Source organism: Lepidochelys olivacea (genome assembly GCF_965140295.1).
Source record: "Lepidochelys olivacea isolate rLepOli2 genome assembly, chromosome: 4".
NCBI classification, from domain to species: domain Eukaryota; kingdom Metazoa; phylum Chordata; order Testudines; family Cheloniidae; genus Lepidochelys; species Lepidochelys olivacea.
In genome coordinates this window covers 59,277,832-59,303,206 of record NC_140414.1, presented here as the reverse complement: position 1 = coordinate 59,303,206, position 25,375 = coordinate 59,277,832, and the positions used below count along the sequence as shown (strand labels likewise).

The window sequence follows — 25,375 nt, the reverse complement described above, 5'->3', positions numbered from 1 at the left end:
CTGGAAGAGGATATAGAGTGGGGTCCTGCAGGGATCTGTCCTTGGTCCAGTTCTATTCAATATCTTCATAAATACTTTGGTTAATGACTTAGTGTATACATTTATAAAGTTTTTGGACAATACCAAGCTAGGAGGGGTTGCAAACATTTTGGAGGACAGCATTCCTGTCCTAGAAGTCAAACCGATCTTGACAAACTGGAGAAATGGTCTCAAATAAACAGGATGAAAGTCAATAAGGACAAATGCAACGTACTACACTTTGGAAGGAATAATCAGTGGCACACATACAAAATGGTAAATGATTGCCTAGGATGGATACCCCAGAAGAGGATCTGGGGGTTATAGTGGATCACAAACTAAATGTGAGTCAACAATGTAACACCGTTGCAAAAAAAGCAAACATCATTCTGGTGTGTATTAGGAGCAGTCTACTCAGCAGTCATAAGGCCTCAGCTGGTGTACTGTGTCCAATTCTGGGCACCACACTTCAGGAAAGATGAGGACAAATTGGGGAAAGTCCAGAGGGAGAGAAACAAAAATAATAAAAGGTCTGGAAAACATGACGCATGAGGAAAGATTGAAAAAAAAGATTGAAAAAAAAAATTGTTTGTTTAGTTTGGCAAAGAGAAGACTTAAGGGGGACATAAGTTTTCAAGTTGGTAAAAGGTTGTTATAAAGAGGAGGGTAAAACATTGTTCTCCCTAGCCACTGAGAATAGGACAAGAAGTAAAGGGCTTAAAATGCAGCAAGGGTGATTTAGGTTATACATGAGAACAAACTTCCTTACTGTAAGGGTAGTTAAGCACTGGAACAAGTTACCAAGGGAGGTTGTGGAATCTTATCATTGGAGGTTTTTAAGAAGAGGTTAGACAAATACCTGTCAGGAATGGTCTAGACAATATCTAGGCAGAGAATTGAACTAGATATCCCTTCCAGTCCAACATTTCTATGATTTTCTTCAGATACAATGATGAGGGTGTGATATAAAGCTTAGATGAATTATTATAGTATTTGATTCTACTCTTTAATATTGTTTATGCATTTATAAAATGGATAGCCTGTCCCTGTTTGGGAATACAAGTGTTCTGGGTTTGGTTTGGTTTTTTGTTTTTTACATAAAGTGTTGAAATCAAGTTACTCTGGCTGCACAGTTCAATTGCTTTCCTAATTTTCATTGGTCAAAATAGTAAGGGATTATTTCACCTATATTGTTTCTTGTGCATTAACATTACCAAACCATTACAGAAGTAGGAAGTATTGTATTGTAATAATGAGCTTCTTGGGTGAGGCTATAACAACATAAAATAACAGGTGTTTACATTTTAACTATAATTTAGTACTCTTATTAAAATAAGAAAGTGACATTGGAAGAGTAAATAATAGAAGTATGTCTGTCTTATCTGGCGCCCATCAGCATGGCATCTGCATGCCTGCCAAAGCTGAACAAATAAATTTCATCAACCTTCCTCGGAAGAAGAAGAATTCTAGTCCACACCTGCTGGTCACAGGAGGTAGAAGGTAGAAAAAATCTGCTGCCCCAGTCTTCTCTCTGAGTGGCACATCTCCCCAGAAGCACATACAGGAGATATCCATGCCTCTGCTTCCCTCTCCTGTTCATCATCTTCCCAGTGACAAATTTACAGAAGTTGCAGTTGCTCCGGGGCTGGGGCAGGTACTGACAGTTTCAATGTTGCTACTAGGGTAGCTGTTGAAACTTAGTAGAAAGTGTGTGTGTGTGTGTGTATGTGTGTGTGTGTGTGTGTGTGTGTGTGTGTGTGTGTAAAATTCACTATACTTTGGCAGAATGGGGGGCAAAAAGAGCGGCAACCTGGGGTAGGAATACTGGCAGCCAGTGGCTTCCATGATTAGGGCCCTACCAAATTCATGACTGTGAAAAATGCATCACAGACCATGAAATCTAATCTCCCCTGTGAAATCTGGCTGTTGAAGGGGAAACCCGATTTCACAGAGTTGAGTGGCCAGAGAGTGGCAGCTGCTGGCCAGGAGCCCAGCTTTGAAAGGAGTGACACTGCCAACAGTAGCGCAGAAGTGAGATGGCATGGTATGGGAGGGGGTGTCCCTTTCGGGCTGGCCTTACAGGTGGGCGAGTGAGCGACTGCCCGGGGCCCTGTGGTCAGTGGGGTGCCCTGGCCACCACTCCCCTCCACACACACACAGCCTGTACAAGGCCCCTTTGGCTCCCAAGCACCAGGCTCCAGCTGTTAGTCCTGGACAGGCTGGGGAGGGACAAGACTTCCCCTTCCTCTGCATGGGCCACTCCCAAGGCCTGGTCACATCCACCATCTGCAGGACTCTCCCCTGACTGCAGGAAGCTCTGCAGCTGCTGGCTGGGAGTCCAGCTCTGAAGTCGGCACTGTTGCCAGCAACGGCGCAGAAGTGAGTGTGGCAGGGCACGGTGTGGTATTGCATCCTTCCTTCTGCGCTGCTGCTGGCGGTGGTGCTACCTTCGGAGCTGGGTGCCTGGCCAGCAGCTGCCCTCTGGCTGCTCAGCTCTGAAGGCAGCAGCACAGAAGTAAGGGTGGCCATACTGAGAGCCCCCTACAATAGTGAACCCCCCACTACCCCATTTTGGTTGGGAACCCTACGGTTAACAATACTGTGAAATTTCAGATTTAAATATCTGAAACCATGAAATTTACTATTTTTAAAATCCTATGACAGTGAAATTGACCAAAATGGGCCCTGAATTTGGTAGGGTCCTGAATTTGGTAAGGCCCTATCTATGATGCTGGTGGGATAGCAGCTGGGGGGCGTGGCCACACTGTAAATGGATGAATAACTGATTTCTAGGGTAAATCACCCGGACAAACTTTCAGCCATAACAGTGGTTTATGTTTTGAAGGATTTCTCTAAAAGGAAAGAGCCTAGAAAATTACTTTAAAAAAAATGAAAACTTTAGATTGATATTGACATCAAAAGCACTGGTGGCAAAATCATTGGTAGAATGTTTTGCTGTCATTGCTGCTCACATCGAACCAGTCAAAAAATGTGGGGTCTTCTGAAAATTTTAAATAATATTTTCTTCAAAACTGGCTTCACTTTAACTGTTATCTCTTAACCTAGATCTTCCCACTTCAACCTAACCTTTCACTTAACTTATCCTCCCCTCCCTCAAGTGTTAATCCCTTTATGGGGCTTCAGGTACCTTAAATCTGGAGGGGAAGGGAGTTGCTCTCATGGGCTTAAGGTCAGATCTTTGCTATCGCTCTGAAGTCCAGTCCGGTTCTGAGGTTGGAGGATGATTCTACTCAAGTCACTCAGCAAGGAGGGTTCAACAGGCCCTGCCAACAGAGACCTTTTTTTTTTTTTTTTTTAATAACTTTAGGGGATTCATCCCTGACCATCTGCTTTCCTGTTTGAAGCTCTGTGGTGATGATTATTAAGAATGTGTTTCTGTGTTGTACACCAGGAAATGACTTCAGTTTCATATTTTTTGTATGGTTTTATGGTGGGTTTCCAGTTTGTGGTGTGTGTTTGTTCTGCTTTGTGGTGGTGTTTTTTGGCAGATTTTGGCTAGGGTATGAAGGAAATTGATGTTTGTTTCTGCTTATGTCCATCTTTCTTGTAAAAAAAGCAAATAAGTTTTTTCAAACTTGATTGCAGATAAGTTCAGTTAAGTATGGTAAATTCTTCAAAAAATGTCAGCAGCTACACGGTACAATTCTGCAAAAGTGAAACATAGCTTGTGCTGATAGTAAATCAAAATGGTGAGAGAATGAGGATACTACAATAGAAGCTTTTTTCGGCATATGTTTCACAAGTTTACCACTAGGATCTGTTAATCCCTGGGAACCAAATTTAACCTTGACTAAAAGGGAGTTGCACCCACTTATGCCAAGGATAAATTTAGCCCTTAGTGTTTATGGTCACAGTCCATAAGCAAATTACAATAATGAAGTGCTGAACTTTTCTTGAGCCCTCTTTCCAGTGTACGAAGATAGCACAATCAGGCTGTCCTTCTGCATTAGGCACATCTGTTCTCTTCTATCTTCAGTACACTTTTCTTGTACAAATGTATATAGTAGCCAATAAAATAAATATTTCATAATCCATTTGTCTGTTATCTTAATTCTTTCTTCGAATGTCACAGAATACTGGTGAAGTTCAGACCCTGTTCTGAAACCATGTGTTTTTCTATGTTCTCTTTTTAATATTCAAGTGTGATAGAGAAACTGATAATTTGTCTTTTTTTTCTTCTTTTTTGTTTTTGTTTTTTGGAGATCCTAAGCATCTCTTCAATCTTTTGGGAATTGGTATTAATGTTCTTGAATTTGGCATGTGATGATTTAGACTGTGGGACTTGAGCCATTGCACTGAGAACAGAAGAGATTGAAGCCACAGTGGAAGGCGTAGAATGAAAAGGCTGCATTGAGGACATTTTTCATGATTTTTTAGTACTGTGCATGATTTCTGTGTGTGCCCACTTAAGGACTTTTAAAAACCTTATTCTAGGTAATTCTATAACATAATGACAATGACTTTCTCTGTCCATTTTTTAAAGCATCAAAATGTGCAGTCATTGAAAAGATGTTAGTGCATATGTATATGCATGTCTTTTCTGATAAGCAGTGGGTTGGAGAAAACCCTGTCTTCTACCTATCTATTGAGAAATGGCAGAACTGAATAAAAATAGTCCTGTGTAAATTAAACTGATTGCTTTCAATGAATAGCACCTCTGGTCTTTAGACAACCCCTTTTACTAGAGTATAAAGGACACAAGATACTAATTTACCACAATTATGTAGCTCTTTGTCCTCTTGCTCATAATTAGCTTTGGAGCAAAGGTTAATGCTGTAAAAAAGCAAGGAGGAATTTTCAGAGCTGCCTTAAAAAAAATCACACCAGAAAGCAGCACATATTTGCTGCAAAAAAAAGTTACAGTGCATTAAAATGGTCTCTAATGCTGTGGTTTGTTGTGTGATAATGTTATCTACAGATAAGCTTACTTTTACTATACAGCAATAGAGGAGGGCATGAAATGCTAAACACATTCTTTGCTGCCAATCTAGAGAGAGAAAATAGGGTGGGTGAAAGAAATACGTAGTTTCCCTTCAAAGCATGTTGATTCGTGGAGGATTTCTGAGAAGAGGATAGAGAAGCAGAGTTCCCTGTTTTAATTGTTGAAGTAGCAGAGATTGAATGCGAGTCACCATTGGAGAACTCTGAAAACTGGGGGAATTCAAAGATCTCTAATAGAACACTTTTTAAATGCAAGATACAGTGATGTATTTCACTTTAATACACAGAACTTTACACAAGGAGGGGCATATGTTCCTCTCTATGTGCACTTTTTGCAGCTATTAATGTAAAGAAAATAAGGGTCAAATTCTATCCTTGGATATATACATCCAGTTCCCACTGACATCTACTATCCAATTATAGAATGTTACACGTTTTCTAACACTAAAAGAAAAAGGTATATGCACCTATCCATAAAAGATGATATATGTGATCTAGAAACAATGTGGTAGGGGAACTCTGATTTTTTCATTTAATTAAGCTTGGTGGAATTGAATTTTTATATTTTATAATTTTGATGGATAGTGATGTTTGTTTAAACATTTTTTTTAATCTTTTTATTGATTTAAATGTTCACAGTTGCAGAAAATTCTGCAGAGGCAGACAATAATTATGTAATGATACTAAGCATTAAGATTAAAAAAGTTAAAGCTTTATAACCTTTAAAGCACAAATTATCAGCATCACATGTCAAAAGGTACAAAGTAAATTCCTTAGGTCAAACTGTAATAGGTTCTCAAACAGCATATTCCTTACTTTGCCTGTCTGTAAATTTTGATTATTATTGATTTGAGTATAGTGAAATTGATATTACCAATATTTACTGACAAAAAATCTAATCCTTCCAACACTACTTGTAACAGAGGTATGTCTACACTGCAATCAGAGGTGTCACTGCAACACTTGTTGATGTATTCTGCTCGATAACAATCCAAAGCAGTGCGGACCAACGCATGTTCATTTTCATCATCATGAGTCAGATGCCACCAGCAAAAGGTTGATTTTCTTTTTTGGTGGTTCGGGTTCTGTAGTTTCTGCATCGGAGTGCTGCTCTTTTAAGACTTCTGAAAGCATGCTCCACACCTCGTCCTTCTCAGATTTTGGAAGGCACTTCAGATTCTTAAACCTTGGGTCGAGTGCGGTAGCTATCTTTAGACATCTCACATTGGTACCTTCTTTGCATTTTGTCAAATCTGCAGTGAAAGTGTTCTTAAAATGAACAACATGTGCTGGGTCATCATTCGAGACTGCTATAACATGAACTATATGGCAAAATGTGGGTAAAACAGAACAGGAGACCTTCAATTCTCCCCCAAGGAGTTCAGTCACAACTTTATTTAATGCATTATTTTTTTAACGAGTATCATCAGCATAGAAGCATGTCCTCTGGAATGGTGGCCAAAGCATGAAGGGGCATACGAATATTTAGCATATCTGGCATGTAAATACCTTGCAAAAGTGCCATGCAAATGCCTGTTCTCACTTTCTGGTGACATTGCAAATAAGAAGACGACAGCATTATTGCCAGTAAATGTAAACAAACTTATTTGTCTTAGCGATTGGCTGAACAAGAAGTAGGACTGAGTGGACTTGTAGGCTCTAAAGTTTTACATTGTTTTGTTTTGAGTGCAGTTATGTAACAAAAAAAATCTACATTTGTAAGTTACACTTTTACAATAAAGAGATTGCACTATAGTACTTGTATGAGGTGTATTAAAAATACTATTTGTTTTGATTATCATTTGGAATAAAAATAATACTATAAAGTGAGCACTGTACACTTTGTAGTCTGTGTTTTTACAGAAATCAATATATTTGAAAATATAGAAAAACATTCCAAAAATTTAATACTGTACATTTCAATCTGTATTCTATTGTTTAACAGTGCGATTAATCACGATTAATTTTTTTGAGTTAATCACGATTAATCGACTGCCCTAATTTTAAGAAAAAGGCCTAATTTAGAAATTTTTAATATTTAATGTTTATAAACTACTAATCTATTCTTTATATAATATTTCAAATAGGTATTTAATGATTACTAGATAACAAAAGTCATTACCATTTCATAGTCTATGTGAAATGAGCTGGTTTCAGTCCAGTTGCTAATGGATGCTTAATAAAGAACACTAAAACCAGCTGTGTAAATAAGGGCGCTGCTTACTTTGGTGTTTTTGTTAAGTGTTCATCTGGCATAAATACATCAACATGAGAACTGAGCTATTCTCTCTCCCTTAATACAGGTGAGGAGGAGCTCACTGGCAGTTAGCAGTACTTTGTGAAAATATGTTAACTGCCAAAGTAATGGACAAAGATCAGGAAATAGCAAGTACTTTAGTTTCCAGTGGTGTCAGCCCAACTATTGTCATAACTACATTCTGAAAAAAATATATATGTATTCATACACACATAATATATGTTCAAAAACCAAACAGCTTAACTGACAACCATCCTTCCCCTTTTCCCCCAGAGATATCAACTGTTGAATCAGGATGCATTCCTCTACTACTTAATCTTCAGCCTTGCAGCTACATTCACTAGGTCAAAACAGCAGTTTTGCGGAAACCATACATGTCACTAAAAATCCAAAAGGAAATCCTTTGGCAAATTATCTGTTTTCCTGTATGTTCTTTTGAGGGCTGACTTTAATGAAATTGAGATCATTTTACAATCCTACACAAACAAGCATAGCTTTTGGTAGTTTTTCCCCACCTGCCACTTGAGTTTATCCCACAGTTATCATTAATGTTTTACTTTTGGGGACACTGCTCAACAGGTATAAATCTGAAGTCAACAGCAAAACTCACATTGATGTCAGTGGAAGTAGGATTGGGTTCTTTTTTAAAAAATAATTTCATTACCAGTGTTACCTATCACATCTTAGATCTTGAAAATGAAGATAAATTATCTCATTTACATTTATCTAATTATACTATTTACTTTTTTACTCAACCTGAATGGTGAAACTACACTGGTCAGATTCTAGCCAGTTTCACTTTCTGGGTCACATATATTGACAGAACACTGCAGTGCTTTGGTTGTCAGCATTTAAAAAAATAAAAATTAAAAAAAAAAAGCTGTTTTCAACTGCACTTAAAATAAACATGTCTATTAATGTTGGGCCAAATGCTTGTTTTGTTTTTTTTAACTTGTTTTCTAAATAAGGGCTATAGGATTTAGCTTAAGAAGTTATGAAGAACTTCTTTATTTTACAAAACCTACATTTTGTTAAAGGTTATGGGTCCAATCCTTGTGTCTGACTCAGCTCCACCACCTTTCTTTTCTCCTCTCGTACCCCTTCCCCAATGCTAGAGTTGCCTGAAGGTTTATTCAGTTGCTATTGCAAGTATGATCTGTTTCAAAACTGCTGTAACTCATGTCTGACTGCAGGGACCCTAAAATGACTGTGATGAGTGGATAGCTGAACATGATCTGAGAGCCTCTTAATGCTAGCTGGAAGGTGGCTGGTTACAGGAATCTCCTGATTCTGGTCTGTACATTCTAGTTCACCAAAGAATGTCATGCGAGGTCTTAAATGAAAACCAGAGTCATGCTGGTTAGTAATATCATTGTGAAATGTATGTAGAGGGACTGTGTAAAGAGTTAAGTATATATACTAAAAATACATTCTGTATCAAGGTATGAGTCACCAACAGAAATAAAAAAAACATTTTCTGTCAGACAAGATATGTTTATTCTCCTCTCTCTCTCAGATGTAAATTACGGTTGTAAGCTAATACAAAGGATGAGTATTTGTATACGGAATTATTGGTGAGATGTGAAGTCAGCAGGGAAGCAGCACATAGGAAAAACAAGTCATGGATGGTTATACTGTGTCTAAGTATAGACAATGAACTTTGGGGAATATAAGTACAACGCAAAAAAGTCCCCTAATAGTTAGGGCCTACAGGACTCATGATATCTTATCAAATTAAATCTGAAGCATGATGCACATCTAGAGTTTAGCATGGAAGTGTTAAATATTAGTGGCTTTTGCCAGTATTCCTTCCCTTAATCATAAACGAAAGCAATAAAAAACCCCCACAAAATAAAGTAAGTAGTATTTGGATGTTTAGATTTTATTACAACTTTTCTCATCTGTACTCCTACTATCTATCTCAATGACGGTAAGTCATTACAATTCTCTTTTTGAGTTATGGTTGAAAATACTTTGTTATGATGTCTGTTATATCTAGTCTATTTGGATTGTAAACCTCATCACTAATAGTTCATGAAGGTAAAATACCTGTAAATATCACCTTTATCGTTATTAGCTGAGAAATACATATAAGGGTGCAAGACAATAGACTCAAGTAACAAAAGAGAGAGCATGAGAGAGACACTGACTGTAAGTACTATGGTTTATAACCAAAGAAGAATAAGCTAAGATTTGTAGCATTCGATCTTTAAAAATGTCTTTCTATTCCTTTAATAATAGAACTTTACCCTTCCATAGCATATTTTATCTGAAAATCCCAAATCATGTTACACATATTAGTTAAGCCAAATAACACTATGAGAGAGAGGCAAACAGCATCAGTAAACCTTTTTTATAGAATGACTAGTGGAGTTATTAGTTCAGATTCTCAAGTGGTGTAAACTGCTGTAGCTCCAATAAAGTCAATAGAGCTATTTACAACAGCTGAGAATCTGCTCTACAGAGTAGTTGGATCAACTCAAGCTCTGCACGGCTAAAACAGAGCTCTTACTCTTCCCCTCCACCCAAGTCATCGTCCTCGTATCCTTTCTCAATCACTGTGGGCATCACCACCATCCTTCTGACACTCAGGCCCATAAGTTGGGCATCATCTTTGACTTTGAGCTCTCTCTAGGTCCTCACATCCAGGCTACATCCAAAGCTCTCTTATGAGATTACTGGTTCTGTGGATGAAGGGAAAGCAGTGGATGTATTGTTTCTTGACTTTAGCAAAGCTTTTGACATATTCTCCCACAGTATTCTTGTCAGCAAATTAAGGAAGTATGGGCTGGATGAATGCACTATAAGGTGGGTAGAAAGCTGGCTAGATTGTCGGGCTCAACGGGTAGTGATCAATGGCTCCATGTCTAGTTGGCAGCCGGTATCAAGTGGAGTGCCCCAAGGGTCGGTCCTGGGGCCGGTTTTGTTCAATATCTTCATAAATGATCTGGAGGATGGTGTGGATTGCACTCTCAGCAAATTTGCGGATGATACTAAACTGGGAGGAGTGGTAGATACGCTGGAGGGGAGGGATAGGATACAGAAGGACCTAGACAAATTGGAGGATTGGGCCAAAAGAAATCTGATGAGGTTCAATAAGGATAAGTGCAGGGTCCTGCACTTAGGACGGAAGAATCCAATGCACCGCTACAGACTAGGGACCGAATGGCTAGGCAGCAGTTCTGCGGAAAAGGACCTAGGGGTGACAGTGGACGAGAAGCTGGATATGAGTCAGCAGTGTGCCCTTGTTGCCAAGAAGGCTAATGGCATTTTGGGATGTATAAGTAGGGGCATAGCGAGCAGATCGAGGGACATGATCGTTCCCCTCTATTCGACATTGGTGAGGCCTCATCTGGAGTACTGTGTCCAGTTTTGGGCCCCACACTTCAAGAAGGATGTGGATAAATTGGAGAGAGTCCAGCGAAGGGCAACAAAAATGATTAGGGGTCTGGAACACATGACTTATGAGGAGAGGCTGAGGGAACTGGGATTGTTTAGTCTGCAGAAGAGAAGAATGAGGGGGGATTTGATAGCTGCTTTCAACTACCTGAAAGGAGGTTCCAAAGAGGATGGCTTTAGACTGTTCTCAATGGTAGCAGATGACAGAACGAGGAGTAATGGTCTCAAGTTGCAGTGGGGGAGGTTTAGATTGGATATTAGGAAAAACTTTTTCACTAAGAGGGTGGTGAAACACTGGAATGCATTACCTAGGGAGGTGGTAGAATCTCCTTCCTTAGAGGTTTTTAAGGTCAGGCTTGACAAAGCCCTGGCTGGGATGATTTAACTGGGAATTGGTCCTGCTTCAAGCAGGGGGTTGGACTAGATGACCTTCTGGGGTCCCTTCCAACCCTGATATTCTATGATTCTATGATTCTATGATCCTTTCTGGATAACATCTCTAAGGGCTTATCTTCACCACGGAGCTAAATTGACACTGCTGCAATCGATGCAGCGGCATCAATTTAGCGGGTCTAGTGAAGACATGCTTAATCGATGGGAGAGTGCTCTTTCATTGATTTCTGTACTCCATCTCAATGAGAGGCAGAAGCAATATCGGCAGGAGAGCATCTCCCGTCGACACAGCGTAGTGTGGATCCCACGGTAAGTAGATCTAAGCTATGTCGACTTGAGTTATGCTACTAATGTAACTCAAATTGCATAGCTCAGGTCAACCAGCAGGGGTAGTGTAGACCAGGTCTAAGATAAGACCTTTCATATCTATCCACACAGCTAAAATTCCCATCGAGGCTCTGATCATCATGTCTCAGTTACAGCAACATCCTTCTCTCTAGTTCTGACAAATGCAGTCTTGCCCTGCTCACATCCATGCAGAATGCTGCTGCAAAGATTATTCTTCTAGTCCATTTCTTTGACTGTTACCCCTTTGTTCACATCCCTCTTCTGGCTCCCCCTTCTTAATCACAGCAAATATAAAATACTTGTCTTCACTTTCAAGGCCCTTCACTGCCTAGCTGCACCCTATCATCTCCCATTCACTGTCAAGATGAAAACTCCTGCCTCTGATAGGCCCATGATGCCAGTTTCCATTGCCCACTTGTTACATTTTCAAAACCACCACTTTTGTGCTTTCTCCCATACTGTCCCTTACTCTTGGAGGAGCTCCTTGTAAACATCCACAAAGCTACCTCAGAATCTTCCTTCAAAATTCTCCCTCACTGTGATGCCTTAAAAAAAAAAAAAAAAAAAAAACCGAACAAAGGCTAGGCCACTGGTGTGCTGACACCATTGCCTGGGAGAGTTACTGGTGTACAAGACTCCAACTCAACTGAAGGTTTTCCTACCTTTCCACCCTGACAGAAGGTGCAGACTTTTCAAGTGGCCCCTCACCTTTACATGCAAATTAGTTTGGAACTGTCGTCTTTGTGCCTACATACAAACATTTCCATTTCTCCTTCTGAACTCCTGCACCAAAGGTGGCTAAAGTGTACTTTTCAGAGTTTTATAAGAATCACATGGCTATGCTCATTTTAACAGTGCAATCCATGAATATGACTACTTTAGAGTGACTGCAATCTGATCCACAGTGTAAAACAGTATGTAGTCCTTGCTCTTGTGACAAGTTTCCAGTCTGGCTCTTGGTTAGGTAAACTCTGAGCATCCCTGTTCCACATGGCTCAAAAGTCATGTCCAGACTAATACTCTGAATTTTAACTTTCAAATATGCATGCATGATTACTAGTGTGGATGCAGGGTTTTAGGGGACCAGTAAAGGTAGCTGAAATAGTTATGGAGAATATCCTTTATTATGAATGTATTTGCTATTTGTATAGTGTTGAGAGTGTGCTACCATTGTAATGACCATAATAATAGCAAAAGTCATTTTCTTATTCCCATGGTTATGACAATGGGAGAATTGCTTAGAAGCCTAAAGTTCTCTAGAGGAAACATATTCAGTACTGACCATACAAAATAATGACATCTGAAGGGAATATTTTGAACTATTCATACACATTACAATTAACTGGATCAAGTCATGAAAAAGCCTAGGATGAAATTTTAACCTCAATAAAGTCAACGTCAAACATAACCCTGACTTCAGTCAGGACAGACTTTCACCTCGGCTATCATTGTGGGGAGCTCAGTGAAGACCTCCATACGATGCTCAGTGATCGTTAAAAACACCAAACCGAATATTAGGATGCATAACAATAAAATGGAAAATATTATGCTCTTTTAGAAGTCAGTGGCGCACCCTCATCTGGAATTCTGTGCTCTGGTTTGGTCACTCCATCTTAAAAGAGATTATAGTAGAAATAGAGACAAAGACTGGAGATGAGAAGGATTAGGGGCAAGGAAAGACTCTCATATGAAGAGAACTTGAAAAGATTGGGATTATAGAGGAGATATGATAAAAAGTACACAGAATAATGAATGGGACAATGATAATCCAAGAACAAGGGGACATCCTATGCAACTGAAAGGTGGTAAATCCAAACCCGGTAAAAGGAAATACTCTTTCATACAAAAATAATTAGCCTATGGAACCCATTGTCACAACATATCAGAGGCCAAGTGTTTACCAGAATGCAAAAAAAAAATTGACATTTACGGGGAGTATATTTACATAAATAATAATCAGTACCAAAAGCCAAGCACTTTGGAAGTGATATAAACCCTTCAGCTTCAGGGCATGAGCCAATCTCTCATTACTGAGGGTTAAGAGGACACCTCAAAGTGTCCTCCTAACAGCCTACTGCAGGGCTTCTTCCATTGTCGGAGAATGGAAGCATGTCCCTTGGAATGGTGGTTGAACCATGAAGGGACATATGAATCTTTAGCGCTTCTGACACATAAATATCTTGCAAAGCCGCTACAACAGTTCCATGCGAGTGCCTGTTCTCACTTTCAGGTGACACTGTAAGAAAGAAGCGGGCAGCATTATCTCCTGCAAATGTAAACAAAGTTGTTTGTCTGAGTGATTGGCTGAACAAGAAGTAGGACTGAGTGGACTTGAGGGCTCTAAAATTTTACACTGTTTTATTTTTGAATGCAGGTTTTTTTTGTACATAATTCTACATTTGTAAGTTGAACATTCATGATAAAGAGATTGCACTACAGTACTTATATTAGGTGACTTAAAAATACTATTTTGTTTGTTTTTTTACAGTGCAAATACTTGTAATAAAAATAAATATAAAGTGAGCACTGTACACTTTGTATTCTGTGTTGTAATTGAAATCAAAATATTTGAAAATGTAGAAAACATTCAAAAATATTTAAATAAATGGGATTATATTATTAACAGTGCGATTAATCGGGATTATTTTTTTTAAATCATTTCACAGCCCTACTTAACATACTGTATTTGGGCTCATGCCATCTTTTTTTCCTTTTGATGCAGGAATCAGGACCTAAAAGAGCTTGGGGACCTTGCTCCACATTGGGACAATATGCGTAAAAATGTTATTGCACACTGTGAACAGATGCTCAACATGTACCAGGACACTCTTGCAGATCTCGAGAAACATACAGGTATGGAAATAGTTTCTATCCTCCATCAAAGGTAATGAGTATCTTGTAAAATGGACATTTCACTCGAGTGTATTAAAAGAGAATTAAACACAATTCACAATGGGAGTAGTTGGTGGGGAAAGAGGAGAGATTGTATATTGTGTGTACAAGTTGTATATTGCAAAGGGGGTCAGTTTGGAGTTACATGCCCACATCCTGTCATATGTTACTAAAATGTGTACATACAATTCCCACACAAACAACTTTGAAAAAATGTAGTAGCTTGTTCTTCCAACATTTCTGAGGTACTAATAAGCACCCTACTTCTGGGCACATTTCCTGTCAAAAAGTGAAGTCTGCACTACCTTTCGTGCACCTCAGTTCATTTTCAGGATTTGCACAGTTCATAATCATACCAGTGAGAAAACCACATTGGACAGTAGGTTTGTCTGACGTCCAGATCATTACTCCACATACAGTATCCTACAAGTAGTCCACACAGCTTGTTCACTGAGCCAACCAGTCACTAAAGATATTAAAGAGTAACAACGAAATGCAGCCACATTTTCAAGAACATCTGTTGATGGAGTTGCATTTAAAGGTCTTTCAGCCAGCATCAGATCCCATATTTCCCCTCCCTGATGTGTTAGAGGCATTGCCCACAGCCAGGAAAGCATTGAACTCTTAGGACTGGCAACCTATCATCAGACAGTTGCTGTGAATTACCACCGGGGTCCAAAAGTGCAGCTATTTGCAACTCTACTTTTGCCATACAGGAGGTATTATGTGCTGGTGTGAAGTGCAAACGATAATTGCCTTGGTGCTGGCTCTGTAAATATACTATGCACCACTCTGCCTATAGACTGCAATGCATAAAGAGGGGAGTCTGTCCATGTGCCTGCAAACTCAGTACAACATCTGTGACAAATTTACTGTGCACTATATGTATGGGAAATTGGCTAGTTTTTCCACCAGCAAGACACACACCAAACAAGAGCTGAGCAATTAATGCATAATAATTAACTCCTTCAGTGGCACCTTAGAGACTAACCAATTTATTTGAGCATAAGCTGTAGCTCACGAAAGCTCATGCTCAAATAAATTGGTTAGTCTCTAAGATGCCACAAGTACTCCTTTTCTTTTTGCGAATACAGACTAACACGGCTGTTACTCTGAAACCTGAGAAAAATGGAGTAACCACAGTTTTAAAGTGAATGTTTACCTCAAACAATGCACAGCAGAGTAATCTCCATCTGTATGCTGAACTGGACACAAGTAATTATGCCATAATTGCCACCTTGTGTAAAATATTTCAGAGACAAGTCTTTCTTCTCCAAAATGTTAATGGTTGAAAAATTCACTTTTATCATTCTTCCTTCTTCCCGTTCAATACTGAGCATACTATAACACCTGAGGGTGGATTTCATTTACCTACACACACACACCAGGGCCGTCCCTAGAGTTTGTGGTGCGCTATGCAGCCCCCCTGCGGGGGGAGGGGGTGCGGGCCCAGGCTTCCGGGGTGGGAGTGGGCGTCCCAGGCTTCCACAGGGTGGGGGGCTGCGCCCAAGGGCTTTGGGAGGCAGGAGCAGCCAATGCAGGAAGGCAGCAGGGGTCGGGCCTGCCCCCGCACTCATGGGTAGGTGGGAAGTGGAACGACCCGGCCCCAGCCTGCTCTGCTCTGCTCCCCCGGCTCCCAGGCTTGGGGGAAGGTGGGAAGGGCTCACCAGTGGCACGTCTGGGAGTCGGCGGAGTGGAACGGGCTGGGGCTGGATCACTCTACTTCCAGCCGCCCAGTGAGTGCAGGGCGGGCCCGACCCCGGCCCCTGCTGCAGTCCCCTGGGATGCATAGCTCAGGGGACAGGGTTTGGGGGGAAGGGGGGAAGTGGGGGCAGGGCGGGGGCAGAGCAGAGGTGGGAAGAGGCAGGGTGGAGGCAGAGCAGGGATGGGGCTGAGGGGACGGGGTGGGGCAGGGGCGGGGACAGCTTTCCTGGGCCCTGCTGTGCACAGCCCACAAGCGGCCAGCTCAGCTGTCTGGGGGATTGGGCTGGCCGCTAAAGCAGCATGCAGCTGCGTGGGACACCAGGAAATTTGGTGCCGTTTGGTGCCCCAAATTTCCTGGTGCCCTATGCAGCTGCATAGTTTGTGTATGGGTAGGGACGGCCCTCACACACACACACACACACACACACGAAACTTTTGCTCAAATAAATTTGTTAGTCTCTAAGGTGCCACAAGTACTCCTTTTCTTTTTACACTCTCTCTCTCACACACTCACTCTTACACCCCCACCCCCAAAGAAGATCTGTTCAGAATAGCTTTCCATTGGACTAGATGCTATATAAACATCAGAGAGTCACTTGTCTGCAAGTATATGGTTAAGAGGTTGCATTAGTCAAAGGGTTCATCTGCCATGCTCTGAAGTATTTTGTACTGGCCATTACTGTAGGCAGGATACTGCAATAGATGAACCACTGGTCTGATCCATTATGGCAATTCCTATGTTCCTTTCTTTGAACCGAGACAGAGTTTTTGAAATATTTTGTTAATGTATTATATTTTGAAGGTGTCCCATATATCATCATACACAAAGCAACAAACACAGAATTTTTATGAAGTCAATAAAAAAAACCCAGCACTTCTAAGAAAACATTCGAATAACCTTTCAAGATAAAAAAAGACAATATAGTATATTAAACATAAATCTTGAAAAACTGGTAATACGCCAACTTTCTTTGAGCACGCTGATAAAGCTTATTAATCTGTTTTAACTGTGTTCTGAGATTACAGAAACAGATCATAGAGTCTAAGGTTATTTATGAGAACAAAAGAAGCATATGCAACAAAGATACCAAAAGAAAACTAATAATATGAAGATGGTAAATAAAATATGAACAGATAATAAGTAGAAGGCTAACACTCAAATCCCTCCTTAAAACTTACTACTTCCTCAAGATCTTTTAGTGCTAATCTACCACTGAAAGATATTTGATTGAGATGCATAAAAATGTGCTGCTTTAACGTTGCCTTCCAAAGTGGCATAATTTGCTATTTTAAAAAACTGACTTTAGTGGAACCATTGAGATGTGTGCACTTACATAGTCAAGTAACTGTATAATGTTTTGCTGTGACCATTGCATTTCTTCACTTCATCTTCCTTGTTATTTTTTTATTTTCACTTATTGAGTTACAGTAAAATTATATTATAAACTTGTCAGGTTAGGGATCATACCTGTGTATTTGCTCTGAAAGTCCTTGCACACTTTTGCGCACTGCATAAGTCATAAATATTTAATATTCCATACCGAGACCCCACACCTGCATTCTACTCTCTGAGAGCAGTGCAAGATCAAGCTCCAAAAATGTATGTTTAGATGTATGTGTTGCCCACTTACGGCTCCAAAAGTCAGGGAATGCTTGCCCATGAAGCCTTCGCTGAGATTCAGTATTGTGCCTCTAAGGGTATGTCTCCACTTCGGAGTTAGCCTAGCTTGAGTTTGAGTAGCCATACTGCAGAGCCGTACCCTAGTTACTGTGTCCTCACTCGTGCTGCACTCCCCAGCGTGTGTCACTGAGACTTCTGGGGGCATCTCCCATGGTTCATATGTGCTGCAGTAAGGTGAACCGCTCTATGTTTCTGTCCCAGGGAATTTTAAAGGAACTTGTCTGGCCCACATGGGGAACTGTGGTGGGAAGGCTACAATAGAGGACTATCATGCATTCAAGTGATTTAGCGTGCATCCTCACTGCAAAGTGGTTGGATTACCAATCTGTGTGAAAGAGGAACCAGGGCTTTAACCCAGATATTTAGCCATGTTAGCTAGCCCCATTTGGAAGTACCACTTAACTTAAGTGCCTTGGGTATGTGAAGAGGAGGGGGCTTAGGGGCACTGTCCAAATAAATTCTGCAGTCAAGACATACCTTTTAGAGGCATAGAACAAAACTTCAGCCTGGGGGTCGGGGAGTGCTAAGGTGGCTTTAAGCCACCTTTGTGCCTATCTGATCCTGGGCTTGTCCAGGGACTAGAGAGGCCCCTGGTGTAACTTAGGCCCCCAGGGCTGTCTGAGTTATGACAGTTTCCTGGGCTGCAGGCCTGCCTGGAATCTACAGGCACACCTGTGTGCCAGTGCTTGCAAGGTGCCCCTGAAGAGGCAGCTGACTCTAGTTCCTATCCCAAGGGAATCCTCCTCTGCCCAGATACAGAGCTTTTAGGTCCCGTTCATTATTCTCCAGCCCTGTTATATGGTGTAAAGTGGCTAGAATGAGGGTGAGGAACTCACCCCTTGACATTGACCCCTCGAGTATATGATGCAGCCTTTAATTACATCCTGGCCACTGTGGGTGTAGAAGCCCTCTACACCAACATTCCACACAAAGATGGACTACAAGCCGTCGGGAACAGTATCCCCGATAATGTCACGGCTAACCTGGTGGCTGAACTTTGTGACTTTGTCCTCACCCATAACTATTTCACATTTGGGGACAATGTATACCTTCAAATCATGGGCACTGCCATGGCCCCGCAGTATGCCAACATTTTTATGGCTAACTTAGAACAACGCTTCCTCAGCTCGCGTCCCCTAATTCCCCTACTCTGCTTGCGCTACATTGATGACATCTTCATCATCTGGACCCATGGAAAAGAAGCCCTTGAGGAATTCCACCATGATTTCAACAATTTCCATCCCACCATCAACCTCAGCCTGGACCAGTCCACACAAGAGATCCACTTCCTGGACACTACGGTGCTAATAAGCGATGGTCACATAAACACCACCCTACACGGGAAACCTACCGACCGCTATGCCTACCTACATGCCTCCAGCTTTCATCCAGACCACATCACATGATCCATTGTCTACAGCCAAGCTCTACAATACAACCGCATTTGCTCCAACCCCTCAGACAAACACCTACAAGATCTCTCTCAAGCATTCTTACAACTACAATACCCACCTGCTGAAGTGAAGAAACAGATTGACAGATCCAGAAGAGTACCCAGAAGTTACCTACTCCAGGACAGGCCCAACGAAGAAAATAACAGAACGCCACTAGCCATCACCTTCAGCCCCAACTAAAACCTCTCCAACACGTCAAGGATCTACAACCTATCCTTAAGGACGACCCATCACTCTCACAGATCTTGGGAGACAGGCCAGTCCCTGCTTACAGACAGCCCCCCAACCTGAAGCAAATACTCAACAGCAACCACACACCACACAACAGAACCACTAACCCAGGAACCTATCCTCGCAACAAAGCCCGTTGCCGACTGTGTCCACATATCTATTCAGGGGACACCATCATAGGGCCTAATCACATCAGCCACACTATCAGAGGCTCATTCACCTGCACATCTACCAGTGTGATATATGCCATCATGTGCCAGCAATGCCCCTCTGCCATGTACCTTGGCCAAACCAGACAGTCTCTATGTAAAAGAATAAATGGACAGAAATCAGATATCAAGAATTATAACATTCAAAAACCAGTCGGAGATCACTTCAATCTCTTTGGTCACTCGATTATAGACCTAAAAGTGGCAATTCTTCAACAAAAAAAACTTCAAAAACAGACTCCAACGAGAGACCGCTGAATTGGAATTAATTTGCAAACTGGATACAATTAACTTAGGCTTGAATAAAGACTAGGAGTGGATGGGTCATTACACAAAGTAAAACTATTTCCCCATGTTTGTATCCCCTTCTCCCCCTCCGCTGTTCCTCAGACGTTCTTGTCAACTGCTGGAAATGGCCCACCTTGATTATCACTACAAAAGGTTTTTTCCCCCTGCTCTCCTGCTGGTAATAGCTCACCTTACCTGATCACTTTCCTTACAGTGTGTATGGTAACACCCATTGTTTCATTGTCTCTGTGTATATAAATCTCCCCACTGTATTTTCCACTGAATGCATCTGATGAAGTGAGCGGTAGCTCATGAAAGCTTATGCTCAAATAAATTTTTGTTAGTCTCTAAGGTGCCACAAGTCCTCCTTATCATCACATACTGTTTCTTCAGTAATACAACACAGTATCATACCACTTGTATGCATCCTGAGATATACTTTTTAGTCTTTGGAACTGTAATTTCATTATCATAAAGGTACATCTTAATTGATAGAGGTTTTTTAAATCTCTTCAAGAAACGTTGCAAGTTTTCTCAGCACTTACATACTAAACAGTTTCTTTTGACCCAAATCACAGTCGTCATTATGTGTAATGTAATAACTCAGGTGATAAGATTTATCTAATTTATCTGTGAAGTTAGGTGTCCTATATAACAATATACTTTCACTATTCTCTGCTGTGTAGTTGGGTCCCAATCCTTCAGAGACTTATACACACACTTAACATTCTGCTCTGTGAGTAACCCTTCCTCTGGATTTACTGACTATCTCCTTATCTCTTTTTAACATATATCTTCACACAAACAGAATGTTTCATTCTGTTTCACACTCCCCTCAAAAAATTCCATTTCATTCTACATCATATCAATTATTTATGCAAAAGTACTCTTTGATATCTTACAGCCAGATACTGTGAGGTGCTAAGCACCTCCTTTGAGACATTGATTGCTGTCAAATTGAGTATTTACAGCCTTGTCTGAAAACTGAAACCTGTAAAGTTCTTGGTATTTCTTCCATGATAATTGCTAGACATGTACAGTATGCTGGCATTACCACCAACTGTTTTTCATTGATAAAGTGTGAAAATACCAAATATTTGACATCTCAGAATCAGGAGGAAACCTTTCTGCCTGTGCTGCTGATTTATAGCTACATTGTCAGTCATGTTGTTTCCCTGTCTTCCACTGACAACATTAGTGTGTGTCCCAATCCCCTTGACAATCAAATCGGTACAGGCATTTCCTTCACTGTAAACCGAGTGTTGGTTTTATAATAAGCTTTCCTCCTTTCATTTTACAAATTGTCAATTAAGTTCTCATGTTTTCTTGTCACATATTAATATGTTTCTGTAGAACAAAGTATTTATTGGTTCCTGTATACAATCTCACCACCCATTATTTGTTTTAATTTGTTTTTATCACAATTTTTTCTTTCTCAGCTTTTTCCCTATAGACGACATTGCACTCTTCTCTCCCACAAAGGGATTAATCTTTCCACATGCTGTTTTCAGAAATGTGTCCCTAGACTTTTTCAGTAAAATAAGATGATAATGCAGAATAAAATTAAATGCATATTTTAACCTGTCCTGGGTTTTCTTCTTTATTGGAGGAGGGGGAGGGGGAAACAAGAAAAGGAGTGTGGTGCTTGATATTAACATGTAAAAAAATAAGGGTCAGAAGTCTCTGTGGTCCTATATATACAAATCTGGTTTATTCATTACTTCATTTTCATTGTTTAGAGGAAAATGTAGGATTAAAGGAACACTTTCAAGATTGTCAAACCCAAAATATTACTTATGGTACCTTTAAAATTACAAATGTAATTTTGCTACAATTCCTGAATCTCTTTTCCCCCAAAATGACTTTGAATGCAAATGGAAAATGCCCACACTCCTGTGTGGTCTTAGAAAAACAAAGCCAGAGTAGCATTTCTCTGCAAGCACTACAGATAATGATAATTTTCAATACAGTGCTTAATCATAAGAACAGACAGGCATAGAAAGGGCAAATTACAAGCTACTACATCATGTATATATACCATCAAAAATCAGCTGGTAAATTAGCTTTTTGGCCTACCAGTATTGACAGTGTTCCGTTAAACATTCAAAATAACTTTACTTAGTTACTCATAATCTCATATTTTAGATGTGATGATTATAAAGTGTATAGTCAAATCTTTTCAGCACATTGTGGGTAGTTTATTATCACGTTGTCATTTTAGAAAGAGGGTGTATTTATAATGACTTCTACTGAAATGTGAACAATTCAAAGTTTTTTGTTTGCACTTTCAGGAAATAATATTCTAGTCAGTACATTTGTTTTGCTTTTAAAAAAAATCGAAAGTTCTCACTTGCTAGTGGAAATATGTAGTGTCATATCTCTATGCCCCTGTATTTTTAGCACAATATAAACTCAATATATGTTAACTGTGGCATCATTTCCAGCATGCTGTGGACTAATTCTAGGAAGCAGGAAAAATGTCTCTCAGCAAATTAGATTGTTCTGTGAATTAAAAGCTGTTTTGTTGACTGGAATATGGATGCATGCTGAGACGCAGTTAGCAAACCATTCTTTTCTTAATACACGATTACACATTGAAAGTAAATTAAAGAATGCCACTAACGTACAAGTATTGTCCTAACATTTAAAAAAAAAGACAAAACATCTGCTGGGTGCTTGAGATAATGATGCTTTAAACTTTTGTTTTCTAGGATCTTCTTTCAAATCAAGTTGTAGTAAAGGAGAAAAGACACTAGAATTTGTTCCAGTAAATCTCCATCTGCAAAGAATGCATGTGCACAGTCCTCGGTTGAAAGGTAAAGTATATTCCAGAGAAATGTTCTAGTTGTGTCACACTACAGTGTGGTTTACATATAATCAGAAAGTTTGTATTCCTTTTTAACCCTTTATAAACTCCATGCATTTTAACTAATAGTGGTGCTGTTCAAAAATCTCCAATTTCTTCGATAGTAAACCATTGTAACTTGACAAAGAAGAATGGTGCTTAGACAGGTGTCTCTTCAGGTTAGGCACTATATTTTCAATAGTACTAAAACACTTTTTTCATATAATGCCAAATCTTGGTCACTTTGAGGTAATTGGGAGATTTTTGCTTTGACTTCAGTGGAACCAAGATTTGGCACATGCTGTTTAAACTTGGTCAACATGGTCCATGAAGTGGTATGATAGGGAAGTAGTTAAATGGCTCAGTTTCCTTTTCATTAACTCCTTTTCATTACAGTAGGCTTTTCAGTAGATTTGTGTGCAACTGGCTGGCATGAGTTCACATTGATTTTAGGGCTGGGAGATTAGAGAGAAAAATTATTCACAAAAATTATAGTGACTTCCAAAGAGAATTTTGCTTAAGCTCTGTTTGCAATAGTTTTGTTTGCTTTTGATCAACATTCATCCAAGGAAAGATTTGTTTGTTAAAATGTTTGTGGAAAGTGAATTCTTAAACCTTAGCTGAGATTTATATAATCATAAAACATAAGCAGAAATAGTTTATGAAGATTAGGTCAGCTGATCAGGGAACAGAAACCATACCATGTACCTGGGGTAACCAGTCACACAGTTCAAGCATTCAGCTATGGATATTGAATATTCAAAGGAATACTTGCAGCAAACTATTAACAAGTAATCCACAGGCTGTAATTTGTTTGCATAATATATTCAATAAACAATTTCAGACAGTGTACAAATTTCTAACAAATACGGGTATGTTGTTGCGTTAATGAACAAGAAAAAGGATCGAATTCGCTTAATAAATTGTGTGGTGTTCAGGTCTAGTTTAAATTAACTTTTGCAACTGTCTCAGTGTATGTAATGTATGTACCCTTTGAATTTTGGTTTATGGTTGTGGTTTGTTAGAACCCAGTATTGTAGCCATGTAATAATTATAGCAGTAATTATAAGATAAAGGAGTGGAATTGATAGAATGCAAGAGACCTATAGGCCTAGCTAAGAATAGCTTAAGCAGTTAGCATAAGTGTAAGGCCTTATAGCCTGGGTAGGAGTAATTGCTCAAAGAGTTAGCATATTTAAGTAAACTAATAGTAACGATAAGTCACAAGACTTTATTCATTGTTTTGTCATAATCACAAGTGTTACAAACTGCTGATTGGTACAAACTGCCTTCTCGCAGTTATCTATCTGAGTATTTTTGGAGGGGAATATTAGCTAAGTAATATTACCATAGTAATCCAACTGATGTATATGTTAATACGTTTTGCTTAATTAATATACTAACCTATAGGATAAGGGCACCCCAATCTTATGAGGGTGAGGAAGTTAAGATATGTTAAAGGAGGGAAGAGCTATGCATATATATGCATGAGGAAGACTATCAAGGCCTATAAAACATCTGGTCTCAGCTCAGGTACAGCTGTTGAAGTTTGTCATCTGCATGCCAGAGTTAGACAAGGATCTGCCTCAACCTTTAGAGCTCTCCCCAAGGATAGAGTGATAGAGTGAGTGAGAATATACCTGGTAATGGTGCCGGTTGCTCTGACAGTTTTATATTAAATCGCTTTACTTGTTTGCATTGTTTTATTTATTGGACTAATCATTGTAATCATAACACTTTTACAGTTACACAAGGTCTTCCCTGAGTGTGAGTGTTGCTGTCATGGCTGTGCCCCATAGGGCTCCTTGAATAATTCTGAAAATAGTGGGCCTGATCTTGAGACAAGAACCTACCAAATTTCAGAGTCCTAACTGGGCAAACTAAGCCAATAACCTAATCAATGAACAATCAAAAGATCAGGCAACAATATGGAAAAAGCAAAATTCTAAACAAGACCAATGAGTTTTGTGAAGTCCTATGTGTTCCTCTTGAGTTTGCACGCAATAGGATTTGCAGGGAATGGTTTCATCCAGAAGGCTTATCACATGATCAACTGTTGTTATAAAACCAAAATGAAGCTTCAAAGTTCAGTCTGAAAAAATACCTGCTGCTCCAGAGGCAGTAACGGTTTCACTTTCCATTTTGCTCTAGTGTTTGTGGGCCCTTGGGGTTAGAGTCCATTCTTTTAAGCTTGCAGAATGATATTTAAGCAGTAGTGATCCTTGTACGAGATGTTTGTGGAGAGAACGAGCACTGTTTACCCTCTGTAGAGTATCTTTTGTATGCTGAGTAACTGAGAAAGTTATTACAATAAAAGAAGCTAGGTGGCCAGCCAATTTTTTCTTTTATTCTCCATCAAAATTATCTGCCAAATCCTGAAGGCCATACTCAGACAAAATGCCCATTGAAGTTAATAAGTATTTTGCCTGAGTAGATGTCAGAATTTGGCCCAATGTTAAAACTTTTTGAAGGATGTAGAACTAATTCCACTGAAATGTCTTAAGGCTTTACTAAGTGCCAGCTATAGACTTAGTGTGACCTATGGTGAAGCTGGGAGTTTCTGGCATTGAATACAGGCTTTGAGAAATTAAGCAGTTGCTACTAAGTTCCTTTAGAGAAAGCGGAAGGATTCTGTTTTATTAAGGGTCTGTTTTTGAGATTAATAATTAGTGATAGTCGGGGTCTTATTTTTAG

The 25,375-nt window shown here is 39.8% G+C and overlaps 1 protein-coding gene across 1 annotated transcript in view; it reads left to right on the top strand.

Moving 5' to 3' along the window:
* The window catches only part of INPP4B (inositol polyphosphate-4-phosphatase type II B), a 489,632-nt gene that overhangs the window by 325,542 nt on the left and 138,715 nt on the right, over positions 1-25,375 (top strand). Inside the window, exons 16-17 of the mRNA XM_084627075.1 lie at positions 14,100-14,230; positions 22,548-22,652. Of these exons, the coding sequence (XP_084483201.1) occupies positions 14,100-14,230; positions 22,548-22,652 (236 nt within the window). The remainder of the gene's footprint in view (positions 1-14,099; positions 14,231-22,547; positions 22,653-25,375) is intronic.